At 35.3% G+C, this 24,523-nt stretch overlaps 3 protein-coding genes across 4 annotated transcripts; 2 read left to right on the forward strand and 1 right to left on the reverse strand.

The window, feature by feature from the left end:
* Nucleotides 1–2,170: 2,170 nt before the first annotated feature.
* LOC114526848 (interferon-inducible GTPase 5-like) lies at nucleotides 2,171–4,438 on the reverse strand. The gene is made up of 3 exons (XM_028548375.1): nucleotides 4,221–4,438; nucleotides 2,883–3,457; nucleotides 2,171–2,718 (listed from the first exon to the last, which is right to left on the reverse strand). The coding sequence occupies exons 1-3, from the start codon at nucleotides 4,436–4,438 to the stop codon at nucleotides 2,279–2,281; spliced, it is 1,233 nt and encodes a 410-aa protein (XP_028404176.1). The 3' UTR covers nucleotides 2,171–2,278.
* Nucleotides 4,439–7,661: 3,223 nt separating this feature from the next.
* Nucleotides 7,662–17,113, forward strand: LOC114526864. Of its 2 annotated transcripts, XM_028548390.1 has the most exons (10): nucleotides 7,662–7,897; nucleotides 10,733–11,256; nucleotides 11,967–12,033; nucleotides 12,177–12,245; nucleotides 12,731–12,811; nucleotides 13,103–13,264; nucleotides 13,505–13,692; nucleotides 14,078–14,249; nucleotides 14,725–15,296; nucleotides 16,121–17,113. In XM_028548390.1, the coding sequence occupies exons 1-10, from the start codon at nucleotides 7,698–7,700 to the stop codon at nucleotides 16,540–16,542; spliced, it is 2,457 nt and encodes an 818-aa protein (XP_028404191.1). In that variant the 5' UTR covers nucleotides 7,662–7,697; the 3' UTR covers nucleotides 16,543–17,113. The 2 variants fall into 2 exon arrangements, with proteins under 2 accessions (XP_028404191.1, XP_028404190.1); XM_028548389.1 differs by having other exon boundaries at nucleotides 13,103–13,692.
* Nucleotides 17,114–18,523: 1,410 nt separating this feature from the next.
* Nucleotides 18,524–24,523, forward strand: LOC114526867 (interferon-inducible GTPase 1-like). The gene is made up of 5 exons (XM_028548395.1): nucleotides 18,524–18,611; nucleotides 20,866–21,344; nucleotides 22,725–22,908; nucleotides 23,239–23,807; nucleotides 23,987–24,523. The coding sequence occupies exons 2-5, from the start codon at nucleotides 21,095–21,097 to the stop codon at nucleotides 24,304–24,306; spliced, it is 1,323 nt and encodes a 440-aa protein (XP_028404196.1). The 5' UTR covers nucleotides 18,524–18,611; nucleotides 20,866–21,094; the 3' UTR covers nucleotides 24,307–24,523.

A 24,523-nucleotide genomic window follows, 5' to 3' on the forward strand; every position in this document is an offset into this window, starting at 1 on the left:
AACACGCCGAATATTCTGAATATTGGAACATATATACTTCGAAAATTTAATTGGCTTGAAAGATTACCACACTTTTCTCGTTTTCACTTCAATCCGATTTACAAATCATTTTTTGTTGTCCGTACAATGACTGATGTCGATCTCAGCTTTGCAAGAAGAGGAATACACTTGCACGAAGAAAAAACCTTGCATAAGATTAGAAAGAACTGCTTTGAATGTGCTAGGAAACTGATATCCATGCAGTAAAGATGATATGAGTGTTTGACACTGTCTTTACCGAACGTTAGGCAAAAATGGCAGAATAAAAAAGCAAGTATTCTACAAAATGGAAAATTTTGAATTCAAAAAATTGATAAATTGTGTAATTGTGGAGTGTGTTCATCGGATAGTTGAACGCCTGAAAATATGCGTAGCAAATGGTCAGGCCGGCCGCGTCGTACCTATCGTATAAATTTCCAACTACAATGCTTGCATTGAAATTTGTATCCTAAACGACCGCGGTTTTGTTGCCAAATGATAGCATGTGCCTGGAAGAAGCTTACATCTACAGCCACTATGTTATAAGAGGTGGATCAGGAAGTCTGACCGCAGTTATTTACTGATTCTTTATGTGTGCAATTCTGCCTCCGAGCTGATGGCGTCCAATATATGGTTAGTTTTGAAACTTCTTCACTAAAATGGTCTTTTTTCATATTTTAAATAAGGCTGGTCTGGCCATTTTTGGCGGTTAATAAAATCTCCCCTCACGAGGCATTAAGATTGCCGTGTAGCCGGGGTGCTAACGCAATGTAGATAACTATCGAATAAATAAACAAACGGTTTTTTAGGAAACTATATGCAATACGATATTTACTAAAGTTTTTTGTTAAAAATTATTTCGTGCACAGCTCGACTGTCCCTAATCTTAATAGTCGTGCATCGATTATATTAAAAGTGACATCACCCATATAATTTATTGTTTTATACTCTTAAATTTAATTCGCGATCCATTTCATCAATCAAAATAGCGAAAGCCAACTCTTCCATCGCATCCAAAAGAAAATTCAGGCCTTTAAACTTATTTCTTAGTGGCTCAAAAACTTTAACATACGCTTCTCCCAACCATCCTGAGAGCGAAGATCTGGACTGACTTGGGCCAGTATCAAAACTTTGAATCCATACACGAAAATCTACTTCCATATCCACTGTCCAATAGAAACTTCGCATTTGTTCCTGGAAATCCGGTTTCATCACTTCAAATTCATACGAATCTCTCTCTGGCAATCTAAGATGATCCCTGTATGTTTCGACCAAGAAATAGATGAACCATATCCACTGGTTCTTTGAATTCCGGAAGAGAAAAGTTACACCAGTGTGCTTAAATACATCCCAACACATCTTAATAAGAGCTAAAAATAAAATGTATTAAAAAGTGGTCAGTTCTTTTCTATTTTTATATGTAGCAAGAGTCAGTTTCAATTTTTTTTGCTTCTTCTAGTTATTTTGTTTTTGTTCTTGTTAAATTGAAATTTGATTGGCTGGTGCATTGGTATCCCTCAACTCATTGATTGCAAATTCACATGCAGAGAGTGGTTTCAACTCTTGCGTAGACAATTTTGATAACAACCTCATATTATGTGGAAGCCCGGTGAAAGCTCACTACACTCAATATATTGGCCCAGCAAATTTTAGCTGTATCAAAAAAATGGTGTTTGATTCATGCTGAAATTAATCTGCTAAGAACCAAACAGTTTCAGGAAATACTCCTGATTTTAAAGTGAATATTCAATAATGACGACATAAAAACACTTGAGGTTAATTTAAATGGTCTTAATTTCGAGTGGAATTATACACACTTCAAACTATAGCCAGGAACAGTTGATGGAAAAATGAGTCAGTTATAGGTCCTCCGGCAGGAATCGAACCTACGTTTTTGCGATGCCGGTGCAAATTATTTCGCCAAAAAGTTGATAGTTTTTCCCAAAAAGTTATTATATTGATTCTGAGGTTATTACAATGCTTATAATATTATGCGATGTCAACAGTATATTGAATGTGCTATGTGCTATAACAAGGTGGTGTTTATCTATCTTAAGATATGTTAACATTCAATTACTTTATGAGAAATTAAGGCAAAATCATTTTGACTATATTCTATGTTGAGTTCATAATTCATTTTTATATAGTTTATTTATTCCAGTAAGTTAGTTAAATAAACAGTGTACTTTGTCATGCATATCTGAAATCACGTTTTATTCAGTGACGTTCTATCAGTCTTATTTTCGATTACGCGATGACTTCAGTTCTCTAAACTCATTGCAGAAGGCTCGCGATGATGTCTAACTGTCTCATTCCAAATCTGCAAAGCGATTTCTTCTAGCTCGTTTATACAAGCAAAAAGATAGCGCGAGGTAAAGAAAGCCGATATCGCGGTAGCCATGATTACTCCCGCAATAGGGACAAGTTTGGCGACTTCTTCTGCACCCAGTTCTGTGCCACATTCACTTGCTATCGCAGCAACCAACTGTGCAGCATTCGAGTAACAAGATTTTATGACTTTTGTCTTGAATTCCTCGTCCAAATTATTAAACGTTGCGGAATTTCTTGGAGGAATGCCAAAAAGCTCACGGTATTGAGAGGTCTCTTCCACAATCAGAGCGATGTTCAATGAAGCTCCGAGCAACGGGATAGGAATTGCATTTGCCGGTGCAACTGCAGTAGCCAAAACACTTGCTCGAACTAAAGGATGGAAATTTAAAAATTCAACTATGCATAAAAACATAATCACCTGGGGATGACTACCCCCGCCTGTTACGTGGACGATTTTTGGGTAAGCAATACTTCCATATCTGCTCGATCTGCTCATATAATAAACGTGTCCATAATTTTTAAAAATAACTTACCTTTAAGCTGCGTTGCTTTTCTTCTAATGCAGCCTTGTGTTAAATTTGACAAGGAAAGTATGAAAGCTTCTTTAACTCTCGGGGGCATCACGTCCGAGATTGCCGCAATTAAACGTTCAAAATCCCATTGTTTTTTTTTATTATCAATGAGATAAATATCACCTGCACTCTTCAAAATCTTCTTCAGATTGTCGTAACAGTCATCTCGAATATTTTGCAACACTTCTTCTTCATCAAATTTCCCATCTTCCTCATCCGACTTTGCATTTTCGACGTCACTACCAATGTGCGCACGAATAAAAAAGAATGGCTTGTCCAACGATTTGGCCTTCTCTGCCAACAACGAGTCATGATTGGTGAATCGACCTTTCGAGAAAATTAGAAATGCGTCGTACTTTTCTACGTCTATTTCCTTGCATTTGCAGTATTCTTCCATACTTGGATACTTTACTCCTCCGATGCCGGGCATATCCCAAAAGATGAGTTTGGGATTCGTAGGATGAGGGTATGCTTTTGGCTTGCTCTTCACTTCTGTAACACCTTCTCGGGCTGCCCCTTCATCTTTAGGTCGAAGGCTATGGAAAAAACTATATATGTTATTTACCAGATTAGAGGTCCGTATAGGGAAGTATTTCCCAAGGTGTCAAAAAAAGGCCAGAGGCCGAAGGCCGTTGTTAGAGACCGGGGGAAATATTTCCTACACGGACCAACTAAACTGGTAAATATGAGGCGGTACGGACCGCGCGAGATTTAAAAGCACAGAGCCAACGCTAAAATATGAATTCGGACAACAAGAAAAAAAAAACTATTATTAATTTTATCAGTTTAGTCGGCCCGTATATAGGGAAATATTTCCCTCTGTCTCAAAAACGTCCCTCGGCTTCTGGCTGGTTTTGAGACCTTGTGAATATGTTTCCCTATATACGGACCTCCAATCTGGTAAATAACATATATAGCTATATATATATATATATATATATATATATATATATATATATATATATATATATATATATATATATATATATATATATTATATTATTTTCGCTACGTTATAAAAATATACATTAATATATGTTATTTACCCGATTTGAGGTCCGTGTAGGGAAATATTTCCCAAGGTGTCAAGGCATTAATTTCCAGATGAATGCATGACTACATATAGCTATGATTTTTTGGCTTCCATTATGATAACTTTCAAGAAATTCAAAATGGTTAAGAAATTATTAAGAAACCGATATCGTTAGTGAGGGAACGCAAAATACTCGTTCGTTTTGTGACTCGTTTATTTACAGTCACTATATAATATAAAATATATGACAAAGTATGAGACATTACCCTCTTATGGAGTTGATGAAAGATGGCTTTCCAGCACCAGTATCCCCTGATATAGCAATATTTATTTCTGCTTCTCTCCATTCATTCATTTGTTCTCTGTAGAATTGACCTATGTCATCCACGCCATGCTCAGCTACGAAGCGTTCAGCTTCAGTATATGATCTTTGCGCGGTTGGATTTCTTAACTGTGGATGTCGTTTTGAGCAAAGTGAGCCCATGAAGAACGTATATATAGAAAATTAAAACTAACTTTAAAAAAAATTACAAGAATATTATGATGAACGTAGACAGATTGTTAAAAGCCGAACAGTTTTCAAACGACTTCTAGTTCAACAAATTTGTGTGACAATTGTGATCAAAGATAACAAAAGTGTCCGTCCGGTGTAGATTAATTTTGGCCGACTTTTTTAAAATTCCAATAACTCTGCGAATGCGCGGTGCACCACAGTGCAGCTGTCCGATTCATTTCAAATTACAAGGTCAAGGTGATGACAACCGGAAGTATAACTCGCTTTTGGAATTTCGTTTTTTTCTTCGTTATTTTTTATCCTGTCGTCTTTTAACCGATATATATATATATATATATTTATATATATATATATATATATATAAATATATATATATATAAATATATATATATATATATATATATATATATATATATATATATGTATATATATATATATATATATATATGTATATATATATATATATATATATATATATATATATATATATATATATATATATATATATATAAACTGTAAATGCTTTAGTTATCTTTTCTGATAGTTTTTAAGTCAGGATGGGCAGAAAAACTCGAAAAATAATGATTTTCCAGCCCCAGTATCCCCTGATATAGCAATATTTATCTCTGCTTCTCTCCATAGATTCATTTGTTCTATGTAGAATGGAAGACTTGCACTTTAGACTAATTTTTTACCTCGGCGATAAAAAGGACATTTTCTGAAAGAGCTTACCAAAATTAGTAAAACTGCCAAGTTTGGCTGCGAATTGTTGTAAATTACGGAAAATATAGCAATGGGAAGTTGACGAATTTTGTATACTTTTGCATTACGGCCAGAAGTGTGTAACTAAATTAGTTACACATTTCCGCACGTAATACAAAAGTGTACAAAATATGCCAACTTCCCATGGCTATATTTTCCGTGTTTTACAAAATTTCGCAGCCAAGCTTTGCATTTGCACTAATTTAAGTAAGATCTTTCTAGCTGTGATGATTTATTTTCTAGTTACTTCGATTAAAAATTAGTCTAAAGCGCACGTCGTCCATTTACCTATGTCATCCACGCCATGCTCAGCTACGAAGCGTTTAGCTTCAGTATATGATTTTTACGCGGTTGGATTTCTTAACTGTGGATATCGTTTTGAGACAAGTGCATGAGCCCATGAAGAACGTATATAGAAAACTAAAACTAACTTAGACAAAATTACAAGAATATTATAATGAACGCACACAGATTGTTAAAAGCCGAACAGTTTTCAAACGACTTCTAGTTCAACAAATTTGCGTGACAATTGTGATCAAAGATAACAGAAGTGCCCGTCCGGTGTGGATTAATTTCGGACGTTGGAGTCCGACTTTTTTAAAATTCCAATAACTCTGCGAATGCGCGGTGCACCGCAGTGCAGCTGTCAGATTCATTTCAAATTACAAGGTCAAGGTGATGACAACCGGAAATATAACTCGCGTTTGGAATTTCGTTATTTTCTTTGTTGTTTTTTCTTTGTTGTTTTTTATCCTGTCGTCTTTTAAGCGTTATATATAAACTGTAAATGCTTTATTTATCTTTTCTGATAGTTTTTAAGTTAGGATGGGCAGAAAAACTCGAAAAATAATTGCCAATATTACTTCGGTCTTTTATTAAGAATAACTAACACAGTCATTGTCATAGGTAATTAAAAACTTTAATTTTTCTGTGTAGTATGAGAAGTGTTGTACGAGTCTATAAATTCAGAAGAAATGCATGACGCATTTAATTCCCAAGAAAAATCATAAAATTCAATAAAAATTTAGTGAATATGATGCGTTTATGTCGTTAACTTAGCATCAAATGTGGCATAACAACTGCCTAAAATAGACAACTGAAGGCCTGACCTGAGGGCCTTCGTCAGGAGAGTTAGTATGGCCTTAGCCAGGAGAGTTAGTTAGTATAACTAACGGTCGAAACGTCGAGGAGTGTTGTCTATTTTAGGCAGTTGTTATACCACATTTGATGCTAATGATATTTTATGATATTTTACAATTACATTTCATTATTTATTAAAAATTTTTCGTGCTACCAATAAACCAATAATCATACAATGTTGCTGGTACAATTAGGGATTAATCGTATTCGTGATCATGTTTGAAATTTCATACCTCGAAACCTGTGTCGTTACAATCACTTGTTCACCTGCCATGCCTATACCTTGTATTGTGGACAACCTTCAAAAATAGATATTGTCGTTATCATTGTAAGCCAGTTTGTTGATGACAATTATGAGGAAGATATTAAAGAGTTGAAGAATCATTTTGACCTGGGCTTCCGCATTGGAGAAAACGGAATCTTGAAGCGAGTTCACACAAATCGTGTTCTTCAAAGCCAATCTTCAATACGGAATTTATACTAAATATGTATATTAGTCAATGTATGTATTGAAACTTAAAAATAAATTGAAGCATCCCCCGATTTTCTATGTCTTATTTTAATGTCTGATTTACATTTTGAACTGCTATATTTAAGTACTTATTAAAAATATCCTGACTTGTCAAAATATCTAACACCACTTCTGTTCTCTATATTTCTAAATGAAAAAAAATAGGGTGTATGTTTAGAGAAATTGAAAGCAAGAAAATTGGGCAATTTCAAGCCAGTGAGTCTACGCGTTTGTCTTAACTATCAGCGAAAAGGTCGCTTGCTTCATCTATCAATCTATTCCCATGCATTCGTATAGATTTTCTTTCACTTTCAGACTTTGTAGAGGTACTGTGTGCCCTTTATATGTTCGGAGCAAAATTTAAAGACTTTCCGCCGACTTTTAAGCGAGAATTCCATGATTAGGGCAACGGAATTTCTTAGTCCTTAGTAATAGATTTCAGAGTTTAGTTCGGTGAGACATGGGTTTAGGTTCAGTATCATAAAATCATGGTGAATGTGCATGTCATCCTCGAACGCTAATTATGAGTCAAGTCCTGAACTATTCAAGACAGTCAATGCATTGATATTGAAAATATTCATAGCAATTCTAGTATCATGGAGATATAATAATTATGAGCTGTCGACAATGAGCCGCGGTTTAAGCGTTAATTAAAGATTTAATTCTAATAATTCCACGCAATAAAGAGCTATGCGCCTAGCTGTCTACGTTGCATTTCTTTGAGTGCATTAGCAAAATAAGGACAATGATCAATTTACCAATATTGGACCGCCTGTGGAGAAGCAACGATAATAGATCTTAAATGATTGCGCTGTTATGGCGGAATCTATTTGTAGATATGAAAAGCTATATGAAGACGAGGAAGATTCAAACGAGAACGCAGAAACAGATACGAACGCGATTTACGCGAATACTTCAATCAGATCACGACCAGAAGACGGCAACACCAAACGTAACATCGCTTTGGTGGGCGAAACAGAAAGTGGTAAATCAAGCTTTATAAACGCAATATTAGGGTAAGTGAACACATTTCAATTTTAACCTATAGCTATTTACGGTCAGTGGACAGTAGCAAATGTGTACCAGTGACAAATATGTTATTATTTAATAGAAGTTCTAACCGCTTTATAAAATGCCATAGGTATATATATGCATGTCTATTATGTCTATTATTTGCCGAAGTCACGAGACGTATATCAGTCAATAGCTATCTGCATGCTGTTTGGCATGTAAGAAGAACGACGGTTAATTATATGAATCTTGATTCTTTTTCTTCTACTTTGCACTGGAATACTTTTAAATGTGTGCACAAGCATGTGCTGAACGAATGCTTCGGGGAAATGTATCGAAGTCTGTTGATTTTAACATTCGGTTTTATTACAAGGACGACGCTTCATCTAAAATTACAACAATCTGACACCTCCATTTAATTCGTTATTTGTATAGCTTTTACATCTTGCTTTCGATAACAGATAGAGGCGGGATTGTACAGGGAATTTATATAAACAGGCTTGATTTCTAACACAAATGTTTTTATGCGAGACACGAAGACGGCTAAAGTATACCGAAGATTATTATTGCGCAAGGGTATATATATATATATATATATATATATATAATATATATATATATATATATATACACCCATTTGCAAAACGTTGGCCGCAGATAGATAGATAGATAGATACTCGAAGTCTAATTAGAATTGCATATGATTGCATTTGCATGGGATTTCAATCATATTACACAACATATGCAATTCTAATTAGATCTCGAGTATCTATCTATATATCTATCTGCGGCCAACGTTTTTGCAAATGGGTGTATATATATTATATATAATATATATATATATATATATATATATATATATATATATATATATAGGCTATTTAAAGCATATTATTGAATATACATCCCGAAATATATCGCGATATATGCTTCTTAGAATTGTTTATGGCAATATATACCGGGTGGCGCAAAAAAATGTTTCCCCTCTTAGACTCATCGTAATTGAAAAACTAATACAGATATCTTATTCAAATAAAGTTTGTTGAATGCAGTAATGTCTAACTTAAATTTTGATATATGTCTTGAACATTTCTGTACAATATTGGTCGAGATCGAGCCGTTTAAAATAAAGGTGCAGTTTTTGACGAAGCGAATAACATGACTAAATATCGCGACTCGACTTATTTTCAACTTCCACGATAGGCGTTTTTTAAAGCGTTTTTTTCCATGTATGTTGTCTTGCATGTTTAAGTATTTGATGTTAAAATAATACGTTCGAAAAAATTGGGACCCTAAGGAGTTGCAATGCACAAAGGAACGAAAGCAAAGGAGCTTGCCCGCTTTGTTATAAACATGCCTCGTTTAACGATACAGCAACAAGTTTGGATTTGTTTGGAATATGCGAGGACTAATAATGCAAGAGAAGTTCAATTTACGTCGATGGCAAAATCATTGGAATAATATTCCATCTCCGAGCATAAAAACAGTGAGGATTTGCCAGACGAAGCTATCAATATTTGTTCTTACTGTTGCGTGCTGTTTTCATTCTATTTTAGAACATTTTTTGCTTCTCCCAGAAACGCTACTTTGAGTTTAAACGCCTATATCTTCGCTAATATTGCATAGAAATTTACAATGCTTACATTAAAATTTAAGTTAAACGCCACTCACTCCACTCAATAGGCTTAACTTGAAAATGATATCTTTTTTAGTTTTTAAATTAAATTAGGTCAAAGAGGAGGAACATTTTTTTGCGCCACCCGGTATATATATTTATATATATATATATATATTATATATATATATATATATATTAATATATATATATATATATATATAAGTATAATCTTGTTGTTCGAAAAGACAAAAGAGTGCTCAATACTATAAGATGTTATAGTAGAGCGAATTAAGTAGATGAAATTAAGTCTTAAAATGAATTTATTTAGCTATCGCTACTCTGAGTTTCACGATTATCTCGATCTTCAGGCGATTAAATTCAGGAACTGAATTTAATCGCCTGAAGATCGAGATAATCGTGAAACTCAGAGTAGCGATAGCTAAATAAATTCATTTTAAGACTTAATTTCATCTACTATATATATATATATATATATATATATATATATATATATATAAATATATATATATATCTATTCCAAATAGACTTTTGTAGAACACAGAGTGCTCAATACATAGAATGCAGAGCGTGTTATAACAATTATAAATACAATTCTTTTAATTAGTTGCTACTTTAAGTTTCATGCACTTAATGTATTAAATTAAAACTTCTATCATTGCTGAGTCAAATGGTGGTATTTCCATGCTTCTGCGATGCTCTAAACCGAAGATATAGGCAAATATTTTTGCAGTACATATTCGCCTGACCGAGAAGGAGTTGCTTCATCATATTTACACGTCACGAGAGGTTTATAGTTAAATGCGATTTATATTCATTTGACTGGATGCGGAAATACTAACTTGGTATTATACAGCTTCGGTTATCCGCAGTAAGCTTAACAATTCTTATGTGTTATACCATGAATTCCAGTCGTATAAGGCAGAGAACAACCTTGGAACTTATGGAAAAGTTATACAATTGTAGCGTTTGTGTGTCGGAACAAAATCACATTTTATGTAGAAAGATTTCCGAATCTTATATGAACAGAGATATAGATATAATCAAGATACGACGAGAGCGAGTGGTGTAATATTGTTTTGCTTTATATGATATTTCGTTATATGATATTTTACCATTTGCTCAGGGAGCGGATATAATGAATAAGGCTACCAAGAAGGTTTAAATTCTTTTAAAATCCATGTATTCTATTCTCTCAAAACAGGTTCGAAGAAGATGACGAAAACGCCGCTGGAATAGGATTTGAAAAGTCCAACAAAGTAGAACCCTACCGCTTTCCTGACTCAAATATCACGCTATGGGATCATCCAGGGCTCGACACCCTCTCTACCAATCCCAAAGACTACTTTGCAAGATATTACGATGAAAAATTTGACGGTTACCTCTTATTTATCAAAGGAAAGTATACGATAACCGACAAAAATTTGGCAGAAGAACTTTGCTTGATCAATAAACCTTTCCTGCTTGTCAGAACCTTTATTGATAACAACATAACACGTCGAATAAAATGCTCCGCCAAAGTGAAAGAGATACGGGAAAGGATCAGAGAAAACGTTCAAGAACTTCTCAAAAGCCTGTATGATGGTGATGTCCCTGATAGCGAGAAAAAGATATTTCTCATTAGTAATATGGATCCAGATAATCCCGAATGGGACTTCAGACGTCTCACTAACGCAATTGTGACAGAATTCAAGCAATCTTCAGCTTCGACCAATACGTCTAAAACAGGTATAGGCATCATTAAGTGTCTAATTGGGGCACCACACACTATATATAAACGTTGTTTAAAAGCATAGCAATTAAAATTGAGCACCACAAAGGGAGGGCGAATATCGGGGAGGTCAACGGCGGGCGTGTAAATGTCAGTAAAAAAAAACTTTTGAAAAGTTTGAATGTTTTCAGCGAACACAATTTGGAACATATAAAGATCTTTAGCGAAATGAAAACAAGCTATGTATTTGAGATCAAAAGAAACATTTTCTGATAATTCACGAAGTGTACATGACTACATGAAGTAGAAACCAACATTTGTTATCAAAAAGTAGAAATTTCGAACCGGATTGCATGGATACGTTCAACGAAAGGCCGGGAGAAGGGGTATAAAAATTACAGGGGTAAAAAGGATCGAGGAGGAACTATAAAGGAGGATTTCGTTGTGAATTTTATTTACATTTTTTTTCCATGATAATCTTCTCATAGATATAGATATATCCACTTACTGTATAACTTTAAGTCTGTCTAGGTTTTATCTACTCTACTCGTGTTTTCCCCTGAATACATTCTGAATTCTACATGCATGTAAATCCGGTCTGTGTCGACCTTTGGGTATCTGCAAATGGTGATTCCTAACTTCGAAAAATCACCATTACTATTATACGAAGATTAAATACTTCTTCATTACCACTCCTTCTATTAAATTTAATCACTTTCATATTTAGAGGATCTCGCTGAGGACGAAAATCGTGAAAAGCAGATTCTGTCAGGTCCAATGAACCTCTCAGAAAGGTAGGAATTATTCATAACGTATTAAATGGTTAATAATGTGAAGTAATTTAACTATAAGTTTAAAATTATACGAGTATATTGACAATTGTAAATTGCCACAATCTATGAAAAATCGACAAATAAATTTTACACTTAAACTTTAGCTGGCGGAATCTGCCACTTGTTCCATTTTCTGGACCGGTTAGCAGCAGTTCTGATACCTCCGAAGAAGGGTAAGAATTTTCAATACGATATTTTTTAACAATTATTTTCCCTTGTGCAAGAGAATTAGAGGTCCTAGTTTTTCTTGTCCTACAACGGAATGTGATAAGTGCATGCATGACTTTAGGAGTCAGAGTAAAAACGACGAAGTTATTTTTTTCGGCACATAATTCATTATTTATGTAATACCTTTATCATTATTTATTTTAAGTCACAATTACTCCTTAAATCAACCTTTCATGGCGTTATTGTAAGGTTCTTGACGACATCATTGGCGCACGAAAAGTACGCAACCATGCACTGACTTCAAGTAACTGAAAACATACGCAATTGACATAATCATATATATTTTTTTATTTTAGAGAAATGTGTTATTCATTATTCCGCATTATTTGAACATCGTTATTCATAATTCATTGTGAACTTTGAAGTGATATTCACCGCCAAGATTACAAGTTCATTTATTATTTAATTAATTGTCGAGATTTCGTTTTAGTTTTCCAGCATTAAAAAAAAAGATAGGTTTAGTTGGTGAAACTGGAAGCGGAAAATCAAGCTTTATCAGCGCTTCATTGAGGTATGATTAATAAGTGGACCTTCTCAATTTGAATCTTGATCCAGTAAAAGTTTTGAAAGAATCACAATTTCAAACTTCAACATTTCACAATAACCCAGACAGTAGTAATAATATCTTTACAAGGCCACGATAACAATAACGACAACGACAACGGCGACGACGAAAAAAACGGCAACGACGACGTTTACTTCAGGAATGAACCAACTGTGTCCATTCTTTTTGCATGAAAAAATAAAGTTCACATTTTTCATCTGCTATACCCATGCAATATTTTCCCCACATGTTGTATAGATTGGCAGCCAAAATTGCAAAACCAGGCACTCCAACACAAGAACCTGTCGGCTATACTCATCCAACGGAACAAAATGTTGAATTCTGGGACTTGCCTGGCCTGGGTACAGCAAGATATCCCGACCCTCAATCCTACTACGATCAACTAGGACTGGCAGATAAGTACGACGCATTTCTACTCTTCACCAAAACAAAAGATAGTACCGACTGCAAACGTTTGGCGAAACGGCTTGAATGCACGGGAAAGCCATTTCTATTGATAAAAACTTTCATTGATGAAGATGTGGATAATGAAAAGGCAATGAAGAAGGAAAACTTCGACGAAGAGACGATGAAGGAAAAAATTCGTAACAATCTTCTGGAAGGTTTAAAAATTAAGAAGGATGCAATTTATCTTATAAGTAATGAAAAGCCGTTCGACTGGGATTTCCTGCGCTTGAAAAAAGAGCTTCCAAGTCGATTGCCTACACTTCCATTTGGCCCATTTTTTTTCATGTATGAAGACGCAAATACAGCCAAAACACGAATGAACTTAGGAATAGCTTTGCAAGCATTAATTGAGAAGTGGGAAGATAACAAATTAAATAAAGGTGAACATAACCGAGATGTTTTGTTAGACTTACTGACCTTCGGAAAGATGGGACTGTAAGAGTTGAATACCCTAAATTGGATCAGATAATAAATGATGAAAATTGATAAATTAAAATCTGTTTTTTGCCGTGAGTGCATTGTAATTGTGAAGTTTTTAGCGAAAATCGAGCTTCATTTTAGAATACTTAGAGGCTCTGGAAACATCTGTCTGCAAGATGATTTTCCATTTTCGCGCTTGGCTCAAGCAACATGCCGAGTGTTTTGCATTCGTAGCTCGTCATGGCAAAGTGAGCATATTTTATAGCCATAATACGGCGTCGCAAAATTTAATCCTGAAAAATATTACTCGTTATACTTAAAAAAAGATTTATCTTTTCGTTTCAGAAACATGTCTTAAGTACGACAACGAAAGAAACCAAGTTAAAAAGGCTGGGTTGGAAGCTTCGATAGAGATGATGAATGAACGCCTTGAAAAATATAAGAAAATTAAGGTTGAATTGGCTGTTGTTGGAAGAGCTGGTGTTGGCAAATCAAGCTTTATTAACGCCATCAGAGGGTATATATCTTCAGTATTAAGTTCGATATTTGTTCGACACAACAGAAAACTGACATCAACAAATAATACAATAACATTTGTATAACTATTCTTAACAAATAGACAATAATTATTTAACCGTTGTCTGTTCAGTTATTCATACACGGTATGACGTCATTTGTGATAAGAACAAGAAGTGACTGCTCGCCCCCGTTAAACAGGCAAACAGTTCGTTTTTGTTTTCCTCAACACATGAAAACGATCTACATATAGGATTGAAAAAATGCTATTGGCTAGATTGAGAGACGTGTGTCTGTGACACCATGCATGAATGCGTCTGTCCTCTCATAGGCCATGGTCTCGACCAATAAAGTTGCTTGAATTCTGAACATTATTAACAAAACCCGCGGTTAACCTAGGTCAAACCTCGGTCTGATCGCGGTTGAACCGAGGTCAGATATAGCCCCATTTAAAGTATTTCTTACCTTTTTCACAGAATCGAACACGGTAGCCCATCTGCGGCAAGAGTTGGGGTAGTCGACGAGACAATGAAAGTGGAGTCCTATCCATATAAAGATAATAAAAACATAACAATATCGGATTGTCCCGGATTCGGAACACCTGAATATGCCGACAACGTTCACGATTACTGCGGCAAAATCGGGTTCAATACGTTTAGCGGATTCATAATTATTGACTGTGACCGGTTTACCAATGAATCCAAGGAAATGGCACAGAAGCTTCTAGAACACGAGAAGCCTTTCTTCTTTGTTCGAGCGAAAATTGATCAGGACATTCGAAACCAGAAGAAATTCGTACAAAAATCGAATTTTAACGAAGTAAATATGTTGGCGAAAATTAGGAACAACTGCATTAAAAATTTGGGGAAAGTAATTAAGGAAAGCGATATATACCTGATTAGTAACCAGTTCCCACACAAATGGGATTTTCCTCGTCTGAATATGGCCATCCGGGATAAGCTTCCTTCCCGTGAACGAGAGTGCTTCCTCTTCTCGATGGCAAACCTGTCTAAAGAAATTTTAGTTGAAAAGATTGCAACTTTGAGAGGTAAAAATTAACAAACTTTTTGACTAAGCGTGATTTCTGCATGGTAAAATATTAATTCCAGGACTTATTGCAGCATTATTGCTTTTTTGTCCAAGGCATACACGCTTGTTGCACATGTCACATTTTATAGTAATTGACACTGTCAATTACTATAAAATGTTAGGACGCGCATTTTTATTGTTGATAAGATTCATCAAGTGGGGGGAGTGCAGTATAAATTAGAAATTTTCTTCCACGAAATGCATATATATATATACTTAGATTCTATAACTTAAATGATGGGATAATTATAATTAAATAATGAGAAAATACATGTCCTATTTTTCTGGAGTCATTAGCTATTGAATGAGGCAGATTTTTGATGCGAAATCATCAACACGCGGGGTCGCCTGGAAAAATATCACATCTGCGGACTATGTACGCTACATATATTACGTCAGCGCTGAATGAACCCAGAAAGCAATAAAACTGTATGTTCTAGCTATTACACGGCACAAACATCAACAGAAATTGTTGCATCAGAAATGAACAATGTTGTGCTGCACTCCATGAACAAGTATAACAAATAATTAGTGTGGCCGGATGAACCCTGTTGAACCATGGATATTGTGGCAATTTGTTGACACGATTAAATGGAGGATAATAATACATGAATGCTTGGAAATATGGAATTTATTTCAAGTGTTGGGGAAAATATCGAGTACGAACACGAGAAACAAATTATTTTTTTAAACATGGGCGTATTTGCTTAGCGTATTGGCGTATTCGGCAATAAAACACTGTATAGTATGTATTAAATATTTTTAATATTTATTCATTTCTAGGGAGAATTTACTATGTTCACTTCATATCGCGGTTTAACAGAGCTCTCACGTGGAAGTCGTATTGGCAGAAATTTAACAATCAACTTATTCTTGGAAGAATTCCAATGTTCAGAGAAAAGCTTGGATTTCCAGAAATCGATTCCCCAAAATTCAAAGAAATGCCAACCGATCGCCAAAGAGATGCTAAAGAAAAATTCTATGACCTACCAAAACCAGAAACAGAAGATGTATTAAACTGGCTAAAAAAGTTTGATCGTGGTGAATCCACCAGAGAGAACACGCCACCCTGGTTGGATCCTGAGAGCTATGAGTTCGTTCATTCGTCACTAAATCGTCTCTTGGATGAAATGGGAGCAATGGCGTTTGGAATTTTACGAGATACCATAGCAAAATCACAGGCAGATCACATGGGTATCGATTGATAATTTGGACGAAACTATTCAATTTTAGATAAATATTATCCCCCCAAACACAGTCTCTGTTGCGTGCTTAAAAGACTATAATATTTTTTGCTAGGTCGATCACGCAATTGAAAATGTCGTTTTGTAAAGTAGAACTTAAATTTTACTTTTTACTTTAAATCTTTAGAAGACATATTAATGCAAAGTCAAATCATGTTACCACATAACAATTTCAACATACTGGCGTGTGTAAAATACATGAAACCTAATTAAACTAAGAAATATTTAGGTGTTTTGTATCTTTTTACACACTCGTATACGTATACCCTTTTGGAGAACGTTTTCACGCACTCTAGCCGAATATATCACAACAGGCAAATTGCACTTCACAGTCTGGCAGATGAAAAATTAAACCAGTCTGTTGCTAAATGTGTCTCATTCAATCAGATTGTTTGATTTAATTAAACAGGGATTAACCATATTGTCCAGAGGCAAAACCCCTAGATAGGGCTATAGTTATACTCTTAAAAGAGAGTTTAAATTAAACCTTTGCACCCAGATGTATTCCTCAAATTCTCTAATTTAGCCATCCAAAAAATTCTGTATAAAATGTCTTTTGTCTATGTTGTGCTATATGCATATTGAATCAAACACAGATGTAACTATGTGCATAATTATTGAATCAAAACGGATGTGAATATGTATATGTGCATAAGGGCAGCAGATCCTCTTGAAAGTGGGGACTCTTCCCAATATCTTTTGACTGGATAAAATCCAATATTTTCAAAGCATTGATCTGGCCAGATTTAGATTACTGTGGTGAGATTTTGTAAGAGCTTGGGAAAGACCTGGGCGAGCGTCGTTAAAAATTCCTTAATCGAGCGGCTATAGCATATTTTTGAATTCCAGGAACTGATTAGAATAAGAATACAACTCGAACGGTTACGGGTAATGCATTTTGAAAGTCAAAGAAAAATAAGTGTTGTTACGATATAGCTCTGCTTAACGAGTCTATAAATTTATGAGTGGACTGCGTAAATCAGAGTTTAGAAAACTGACTTCAGAAGCAAAAGATAAAAATTTTATCCGTTTTGCCTTAATTGGATCAAGTGGCTGAGGAATCAAGTCTGCCTTTGTCAAGGCTGTGAGAGGGTAAGAAATATATTTTCTCTTCTGCACAGAAAACCTGATTCCATTTTAACGAACATAAATTACTCTGAGTAAAGAGGGTCTTGCAAACATATTATCGTTGCCAGATTATATAAGATTTGTCCACATTTTGCAAACGGGAAGGAACGAGGATTTCCGTTAATCACAATGAGACGCTAAGACAACAATACTTGGAGTTAACCTTTATACCTCACACAAGCGAACAACTACATCATTCTTCTGAATTGCTCGTTCAAAAACCAGAAACAAGGTATCTCTGCGGATAGGAACAAAATTTGTAGCGAGCGTGATAAAAAATTTGTAGGCCTTCAAGCAGCATTTGAAATTAGGAGTAAAACTGCATGTAAAAGATCCACTCTATTCTACCTAGACGAGGAACTGATTGATTGATTTTATGCTTTAGCTTTTATATTAGCGTCGATCAAAGCGATCGAATAATAATTAAATAACTATAAGGACATTTTGAACCTCTACTCAACGGGCATGTATGAGTGTGAGTGAGCTTTTAGAGTTTTTGAGAATATGCAACGTATACTTCCGATTTAGGCCGGACATAGATCGCGCGTGGACGCATGCATGACACGGAAATAAAGCGTCGATCTACAGAGTGAAATATTCCAAATTTAATTATCCAGCAAATACTGCTTTTGGATAAAGAACAGCGAAAGCATGTGTCTTCCCAGAAATCATTAGCATGAGAATTATTAATGACGCATGCAGCTAAGCGTTCGACAATCATCCGTTGAATAAACACGTATACAGCAGCGAGTTCTTGTGAAACGAAAGCGGTCTTGTACCAACAGGAATTTAAGCTAAATGGGTGCATCAGAGTCTAAGGAAGAGACATCAAAAACAACCAAATTTGCCGTAGTCGGATTAAGTGGCTCTGGGAAATCTGCATTTGTAAACGCCGTGAGAAGGTCTAAGCAATTTATTTAAATTCTTTTTTTTCAAAAAACGATATATGCGTCTGTTCTCAACTTAGCTCATAGGACACACAGGTAGAACATCGCTACTTTTACCTTCTGCTGATAATAAGTATGTTAAGCAAATAAAGAAAAGTGCATGATTACGCAGCATTGCGTTTATATAGCGAGCTAAAACGTAAGATTATATACAAGCGAGCATGTTAAATTGTCTCAAAAGCCCTGCCATATTTCACTTATGTTAGTTATAATCCAATCAATATCAGTATCAGTCTGTTTTAAATTAACCATGCATGTACGTATGTTCATACAAAAGGGAGTACTGTTATAATATTGCATCTCAAAAATACTTCATTGATAATGTTGTAATACAGGGTGTATAAAAAAAATTCGAATCCAACTTTGACAAGCTGCTGTGTATAAAATACTAAAGTAAACGATATAATTTTTATATGGCAACAAAGATTAGCTTATTTAGTTTGCGATTATACCGTTCTTATATCGACACGACCAAAACTGGCGGAGTTATCGTCTTTTAAAAATTGATGCTCGGAATCAAATTTTTCCGCCGATGGGAATTCGAAATGAGACCTCCAGACAAAAGAAAATGCAAATTTAATTAATGGAGGCATTGTGTTCTTCAAACTTCTGTCGTTGAACATTGAATAAGCAGAATTTTTGCGATAAATTTGCGTTTTAGTTTTCAGTAATGATTAGATTTTAAAGCCCTTTGGGACTAATTTTCAATAGAACAAACGTCCAGATCCCATCGGCGGAAAATGGTGATTTTTATGAACTTTTTTTGTCGAACCAGTACTTCTTCATTTTTCAACTAAATTATACGTACAACGTGTCATTTGAAAGAGAAATGAATGAACTGAACAATGGTGTAAAAATCAAACAAATTTGTCAAATATATTTTGCATTATTGCACGCAAAATTTCGATTCTAATTTTTTTGATACACCCTGTATTACTGAAAGGAAGGTTATATACAAACGTAAACAAGAACCTTTAAGAACCAGGGTTGCTATAACCAACAGTCATGTTTTTAGTAAAGGATGTCAGTTGCTTGAATCAAGTCTGTTGCCTACTACACGGGCAGAATATGATGCTTATATTAACTAACAGTCTAATATAATTGGGGGCTTTTCAAGTTTTTTTATGTAGCCTACACACATGAACAATGGCAAGCATTTCAGCGGAATGGCAAGGCGCGTTTACCGCTACCACCGTCCGTAAATTCGACACTGAATTTGTGAGAAATTTTCGGTTTTGTTAGAATCTTGGCAACGATATGGATTGAACAAACAAAAATCAGTCAAAAATTGTTGGCTGACGCCTGAATAAATTAACAGGTACATGCGTGCAGAGGCTTTATACTTCTGGCAATGACGAGACAACAAAACTAGGGATTGCAAAGTTTCGGCGCCCTCTCGATGTCTCAGAAGCCGGACGTTCGTCCCAACGTAAACCAACCTGATACTTCACGCTAGCCTCAACAGGCAACAGCTGTAAGTTAATTGGTTTCCACTAGCTCTTGTCAGCTACCTCTGTAGCTCAGTGGCAAGAGCATTGCAACGGCATCGCAAAAAGCGTAGGTTCGATTCCTGCCGGAGGACCTATAGTTGACTCATTTTTCCTGTCACGTACAAAGACGTACGGGACAGGGGGGCAAGAGAGGCACTTCCCCCCTAAAATTTCGAGAATGAGGAAATTCTGGCAAAGTTGAGCCGAAAATTCAGGCAAACTGAAAAAGAGTTACATATAGCTGAAATTTTTAAAACAAATTTTGTAATATAATTATATCACGTATGCATGTATTTGTTTCACTTTCTTGAAAGCACATCCGCCGCTTTGCCAAGTTTATTATTAAAAATCTGGTAAAAGTTGAAATTCGGGCACATTATATAATTCAAAAATTCGGGCGATTTTTTTTTGCCCCCCCAAACGAAGTTGCACCAGTACGTCGTCAACTGTTCCTGGCTTGAATTTGAAGTGTGTACAATTCCACTCGAAATTAAGACCCTTTCAACCTCTAAAATTTTCCTACATCGAGTAAAGTGTCAAAAATTATAATTGATTTACTCTTATAATCATAATTGATTTACAAGGAATACGTCGGTGAATGTCGATACAAAGAATAGCTTTCGTTCAAAAACTTAAATCAGTTTGGAAAAAATGCAGCGACAATTCATCCACATGCATCGTCATTTGCAATCATCTCTATTTTTTCTGTATAATTATAGCATCGACAATGAAGACAGCCAAGCAGCAAGGGTCGATATTGTGGAAGAGAAGAAAGAAGCAAATGAGTACATTCACCCTAAAAATCCTCTGATAAGCTTCTACGATTTTCCTGGTTATGGCACACGAAACTATCGCACAATTGAAACGTATTGGTATAATTTCAAATTGGAGCAATTTCCAGTATTTCTGATTTTTATCTCACTCAGAGTCACCAGCCTTGATCTGGATATGATAGAAAAAGTCAAAGACGCTAAAAAAAAATATTTTGTTGTTCGTACAAAAATTGATATCGAATACATGTTGGAAAAAGATAAAGAGCATTTCAATGAGCAAGATCTTATAAAGAAAATCCGGAATTACGTACTCAGTGAAACGAAAGAAGGAAAAGCATTCCTTATCAGTAGCTATCGTCCAGACAGGTGGGAGTTCCTTAAATTAGTACATGCTATTGACAGCAGCTTACCGATTCCCGAAAAAGGTAGGTTTTCTTGAGATGGTATTTTTTGCTACATTATGAGTGATAGATAGTTTCTTTTCGAGAATAGTTTTAATAGTTAAAACGCAACTATCCATTTATTTAAGAACTCACAGGCTCGGATTAGCCCCTAGCCGTTTGTGAAATCGTTATGTCCACCGATTGATAACACATAACGTGGGATTCGACTTTTTTCGCGCATGCTACACCCAAAACGTGCTCGATCGCGTGGACAAAATAGTCGTAATTCACGTTGTGACGTCACAAAAATTGCGAAGCATCAACGTCCCATTGGATCGGTAATGTGAAACAATACAAATGCTGGCGAACAAAGTTGTAATGTTCATTCTTTTTGAAAGACATTTTGCCCTTTTTCATGCCAATATAAACTTTGCCGAACAGGCTATTCGTCGAAAATAGCAATATTTTGTTTGTGTGGTCTAACATGACGTCAACGCCGCGCATTTAGATTCTGTAGACGATAGGCAGGATTTTTGATGATCGAAAGTATTTATCTCGTTAACAGACTGAGAAAGAAACCATATCTGAAAGAGAAATATACCTATGTCTGACCCGCAAAATAATAACTCTGCAGTTGCTATAAATAAATGATACTCCTTTGGGCTTAAGTTGATATAATTCGAAAAAATTGAAAGTGAAAGAAATGTCAGAAAGAGTGTGAATCAAGGAACTTGGGTTCAGCAGTCATGCATTATAATATATGCGCACTTAACCACAAAGCCACCGCCGCATTACTGGTCGGAGTTGCACAAAGCTACCTAAAAAAGATTTTCCCAAACAGTCTCAATGCGCGTCGACATCATTCTTTATTTCCATGCACTTATCTGTTGAATGTGCATTGTCACGTTCTTTGAAGCAATTCCTTCAAAGGATTGTCTGTCAGGGTTGTCAAGGAACAAGCCAGCAACAAAATTCCTGAATTATCCATCCATAAATATATAAACACGCCATGTAAAACCTGAGACATCATTGGCATACAAGGCTGAAACACGCTGCATGTTTCCCTCGGTACCAGTAAATGAGTGATAATTAGTTTATGATTTTGTTATTTATAAGATAAGAGAATATAAGAAATTCATCTCATTAGGGTAACACCTTTCAATCAATTGGTAAACTTGTGCCCCTTTATAAATATTTTTTATCTATTTAATTAAGCTCTAGTCTTTTCATAATTATCTGCTCTTTTAATTTAATTATCTTGGTAAACGATTAATTTCAATTTAATAATCTTAGTAATCTTATATGTATAGTAATTGATCGCTCGATATAGATCAGTTCAAATGCCGCCCAAGAAAGTGTATTATAGCGACGTTTTATACTGTTTTTTTCGGTGAAATTATTTAATTTTCTTTCTTATTTCAGGGATATGGGGAAATTTCTTTGCGAAGACAATGGCGAAATTTTCCGATGCTTTCCAGGACAACGCGATTGAGGCTGCAGAGAAACTGATTAAAGACCTTGATCAGTGGAAAGAAGTTAAAATATCCGTAGCCGTTGTCGGAAAAAATGGTTGCGGGAAATCAAGTTTCATAAACGCCATTAGGGGGTAATAATAATATTGTTCTTCTATGCGTTTAGCCAATCACAGAAGGGATTTTTATCGAATATCTTTTCACCGATGCTATTTAATATACTAGAAAAATCCCATAGCATAAAAATTGCACATGTAAAACGTTTCCATAGTGTAGGGAAAACATACGAATTTATGTTATAAAATACTTTAGAAATTGTCATGGATAAAAAAACTTCCCATTGGCTTTCCCTTTAAAAATTTTAAATTTTTAAAAATTATTCCGTCTACTGTAGCGATTCCGACAGTCGACATTTATTTAAACACGTCTATGTGATGAAGTCAATTATTTTCTTTTTTCCACAGAGTCGACGATGACGACGACATTGCAGCAAAAACGGATGTCGTCGAAGGAACAACGATTCCAGTTAAGTATTTCCATCCAAATAACCCTAATATAACGCTTTGGGATTGTCCAGGTATCGGTTCACTTAAAATCTCAGATGTTGAAACCTTCTGCAAAGATATGAAAATTAAGGAGTATGACGCATGTATCATTATGACCTCGGAACGGTTTGGAAAGGTCACTGCAGCTTTAGCGGAAAAACTTAAATCAATGAAAAAGCCTTTCTTTTTAACCCGCACGAAAATTGACAACGACATCAAAGTAAACGAAGAACGAAGAAGAATACCAGAAGAAACTACACTGGAAAGTATTAGGAGAGATTGTTCTAACAGCTTAACATCAGTGAAGACGCCACTTCATGACAAAGATATTTTTCTGATCAGTAACCACCATCCAGGCAACTGGGATTTCGCTCGCCTCACAACAGCAATCAAAAATCGACTACCCACTTGTGTGCGAGAGAGCTTTCTTCTTACCATGGCTGCGTTTTCTCGAAGCATTTTAAAGCAAAAAGTTGAAAATCTTAAAGGTGCGTTTTTTCGATTGTTTATAGTTTCCCCGGACGTAAGTTCAGTATCCTTTTCTTAAAAATTTCTACATCAACATTAATACAAATGCGAACAGTCTTTAAATTTACTCATTCATATTCTCTATTGTATATAGACTATACCTAGGTAACATATTACTCTTTCATATTAATCTTTTCAGGTCGAATATGGATGGTTGCAGCAACAAATTCATTTTTACCCGAGCGTATATCCGGGGGCTACAGCCACATTATTGAAGAAGTGAAATTCTATAGAGCTGGACTGGGATTTCCTGAGAACCCTGGAGGTCAGCAATCCATCGAAAAATTTTACTTAAAACCTGATTCTGACGTGGAAAACTGGCTTAGAAAGTTTGACCCACGTTTCAACAATTCATACACGTCCCTGTGTCGTGCACTGAACATTGTTTTGGAAGAAATGGAAAAGACTGCACTGGAACGTCTGAATGAAACCGTTAGAAGGGGCGCACACCATGTTTGAAAATGACAATTGTAGACGAAACATTAATCGCACATAACGCATGACAGTTGAACTTGCAGTCACCGATAGTTAAACTTCTAATTTACTTATACTTTTCTAACTTATCTGAAATCAGGAAGATGATGTTTACTCAAGTAGTAAACAGGTTTTTTCTTGGTTATAGAAACGGTGTGTTTTTATAAACTTACCCATTAAACTTTAAGCATTTAGTATATGT

Source organism: Dendronephthya gigantea, unplaced genomic scaffold (assembly GCF_004324835.1).
Source record: "Dendronephthya gigantea isolate DGI-Jeju-01 unplaced genomic scaffold, DenGig_1.0 000042F, whole genome shotgun sequence".
NCBI lineage: Eukaryota > Metazoa > Cnidaria > Anthozoa > Malacalcyonacea > Nephtheidae > Dendronephthya > Dendronephthya gigantea.